Source organism: Gigantopelta aegis, chromosome 14, assembly GCF_016097555.1.
Source record: "Gigantopelta aegis isolate Gae_Host chromosome 14, Gae_host_genome, whole genome shotgun sequence".
In the NCBI taxonomy this organism is placed as follows: Eukaryota; Metazoa; Mollusca; class Gastropoda; order Neomphalida; family Peltospiridae; genus Gigantopelta; species Gigantopelta aegis.
The window spans coordinates 41,069,877-41,073,252 of NC_054712.1; the positions used below are offsets into that span (position 1 = coordinate 41,069,877).

A 3,376-nucleotide genomic window follows, 5' to 3' on the forward strand; every position below is an offset into this window, starting at 1 on the left:
ATCAAACCCCTTTAGGTGGCAGTCCTCCAACTAATAAAACATTTCTTCGATTAAACTTGCATACTATATATATTTTCTTGTTTGAAATATCAATGTCTGTATATTCAATATGTTTTTGGTCGTCTTAATATTTATAAGAAGCCCAAACTGGATTTTGTCTTAAAATGAAATGTAACCTAGTATAAATATTAGAAGGATCAGAAACACGTTTAATATACAGCCACTAATATTTTTTTCAAAAATATATATTTGATATGTAATTACAATCGTTAAAAAGACTCTATTAGTAGATAACATCTTTAAAATTGCAGCAAACTCAGGAATGTCCCTTTAAGTATGTGGAGCCCCGAGGAGTGGCAATCTTCTTATAGACTATCTAAGGATACATTGTCCTGAGAGTGGCTGTCTTCCTATGTTTGAATGACAGCGATTCGTGGGTACAAGCACAACATTGCTAAAAGACCCATTTCACTCTGCCTTGTATGGACATACAACTTTTAACACGATAATGATTTTATAGTTTAGATTATATATCCTTTGGCCAAAGGTGCTAATCGCTGTCGTTTAAAATACATTATTCACTGGTTTATCACCCTCTAGTGGGCTGCAAATCAATTAATGGACAATATATCACAGCGACAAACGAGCGTAGCATTGTGATAGCGACAATAAACGCTTGTATTAAAACTGTAGTGGAGTTTGTATTTTGTATTAGTGAATGAATCGGAATGACAAAACCGTATTCCGTGATGAAAATCGTATCTCTGCACAAGGCAGAGTGGAAAGGTTGTTTTAGGCAAAATCGTGATTGGTTCCATATGAAATACTCGTCCTCATGAGGATGTTATATTACAGCGAGGTGAGAGTGAACGCTTGTTACTACTGTAGTGGTGTTTATCAGTCAACGACATGGTTTGGAGACGTAGTCTGAAGGAAGACTGCCATCTCGACTGGTTGCATCAATCGTAAAACTGAAATTATTTCAAATTATACAATACATATACAGTCAAACTTGCTCTAGCGTCCATCTGTATTAAGCAGCCGCCTGTGTTAAGAGGTCACGTTTTTATTCCCCCAAATCATAAAATATAGTACCAACTGAGCTAAATAACGCATAATAACAATGATAACAAACATACGGCATCCACGTCCACATGTACTCTGTACGACTCAAACCATTTTCCATTAATACACAAACACAGGAGACATGAATACATAAATACTTTCATTTATTAAAACAGTTTGTGTTGCTAAATCTTTGAGACAGGTCCTCAGTGGTACAGAGCGTGTCCGTATCCCAGTCCTCGTCCTCCGAATCCAAATCCACGTCCTCCAAATCCAAGTCCACGTGCACCGAATCCAAGTCCACGGACGCCTAGTCCAAGTCCATGTGCTCCGAATCCGAGTCCGTGTCCGTGTCCAGCGAAACCAAGTCCAGCTCCGAGCCCGTGTCCGTGTCCAGCGAGACCAAGTCCTGCTCCGAGCCCGTGTCCGTGTCCAGCGAGACCAAGTCCACGGACGCCTAGTCCAAGTCCGTGTCCAGCGAAACCAAGTCCAGCTCCGAGCCCGTGTCCAGCGAGACCAAGTCCAGCTCCGAGCCCGTGTCCGTGTCCAGCGAGACCAAATCCACGGACGCCTAGTCCAAGTCCGTGTCCAGCGAAACCAAGTCCAGCTCCGAGCCCATGTCCGTGTCCGTAACCGTATCCGCGTCCGTATCCTACAAAAGATAGGATTTTTTTTTAATGTTAATTGATTGCAATCTATTTTGTTTCACGTATCGTAGCTGAAAAATGTAGAATAATATTTCCGTAAATATCGTATTCGTGTTTTTGTCGTTAGGTGAACGCAGTTTGGGACGTCGATGGTATAATTAATTTATAGTTATCGTTCATTTTGGCAGTGAGATCATATTTTGTTATTTATTTCAATAATTTTTAGAATCTGATTATATTTGCTTGATTTACCTAATTATACTGCACTCACCGTAACCATAGCCGGGGTATCCGTAACCATATCCGGCATGTCCGTAAACGGGGCCACCGTAGCCAGCGAGTCCGTGGACACCAGCGGCTCCATGGAGACCGCCGATTCCGTGGAGACCAGCGACTCCATGGTAACCAGCACCATGTCCGTAGTTGTAGGTGGGGTACCAGGCGAGAGCAGTGCAGCACACAAGTGCGAATAGAACGGTGGACAGGGCGGTCTGCAAAGAAATAATTGATTTATAAACACGTACGAAACGAAAGAAAGTCATTATTTTCTTGACACCCCAGCTAGTTTTAAAATACGACTATTTTGATGTCTAATATTTGGTTATTTCGAATTTTGTTAAGTAGAGAGAACCATCATCACCAGAAGACGGTGGAAGTGGATTGACCACGTGCTCCGAAAAGAAGACACATCTATCACCAGAACTGCAGTGCGCTGGACCCCTGAAGGGAAACGAAAGAGAGGACGTCCGAAAACAATATGGCGTCGAACAGTGGAAATAGAGATGAAGGAGACAGGACACAGTTGGGGCACCATCGAGAGATTGGCAAGGGATAGACCGCCATGGAGGAACTTCGTCGCTGCCCTAAATGCCACTAGGCATGATAAGAAATGATGATGACGAAGAGAGAAAGAGGGGAACCCGATGCCGCCATGTGGGCTACTTCTAACGATAAAGTAGCAATATATATCCACTTTCCCACGGACTGTACATACCTAGCCCTTTAGTGGGACAATTGTGGGCACTGGTTGGGACAGGAAAATACCCGAGTCTATAGAGGACGATCGATCCTCAGACTCAGGTTTGAATCTAGGAATGGAATGGGTTAAATTTTAACCGTAATTTAAAATCCATATCGATGTACATTTGAAAATATCCCTTGAACAACGTTAAATTAGAATTACAGAAGGAACAGTGCTAAAATCTAAAGATATGTATGTTGTTATTTTTGTTGTTACTAAAGCGTGAATGTAGGGTAAACAGATAATTTAAAAACAACACTTAACATATTTCCAAAATTAAAAATAGAAAACTCACGTTCATTTTGACTGTTGTTATACTAGGATGACGGGATTCTGAAACTGTCAGCTGAAAACTGTGATGACCAGTGAAGACAGACGCACACTATTTATACTATTTACATTCACACCGTCACGCCAAAGAGAACGATTATTGCTGAATAAAATCATCCTTGAAAGTTTTATAATCGGACTTTATTAGATATGACTCTTTGGGCAGGTGAACATTTAAAACACGGTGATGTAATATCAGAGGTGAATCCTCGGACAAGACGAGAGGTTACACATGGGTATTTTATCATTTATTCATCATAAAGTTTTCTAACCTTAAAACTACACTTGTGTGGACCTTTGTACTCAAATGCTC

The 3,376-nt window shown here is 41.1% G+C and overlaps 1 protein-coding gene across 1 annotated transcript; it reads right to left on the reverse strand.

Annotated features, from left to right (window-relative positions):
* Positions 1–1,271: 1,271 nt before the first annotated feature.
* On the reverse strand, positions 1,272–3,034 carry LOC121389249 (keratin-associated protein 19-2-like). Its single transcript, XM_041520847.1, has 3 exons — positions 3,029–3,034; positions 1,984–2,203; positions 1,272–1,717 (listed from the first exon to the last, which is right to left on the reverse strand). Exons 1-3 carry the CDS (start codon positions 3,032–3,034, stop codon positions 1,272–1,274), a joined length of 672 nt encoding a protein of 223 aa, XP_041376781.1.
* Positions 3,035–3,376: the final 342 nt, after the last annotated feature.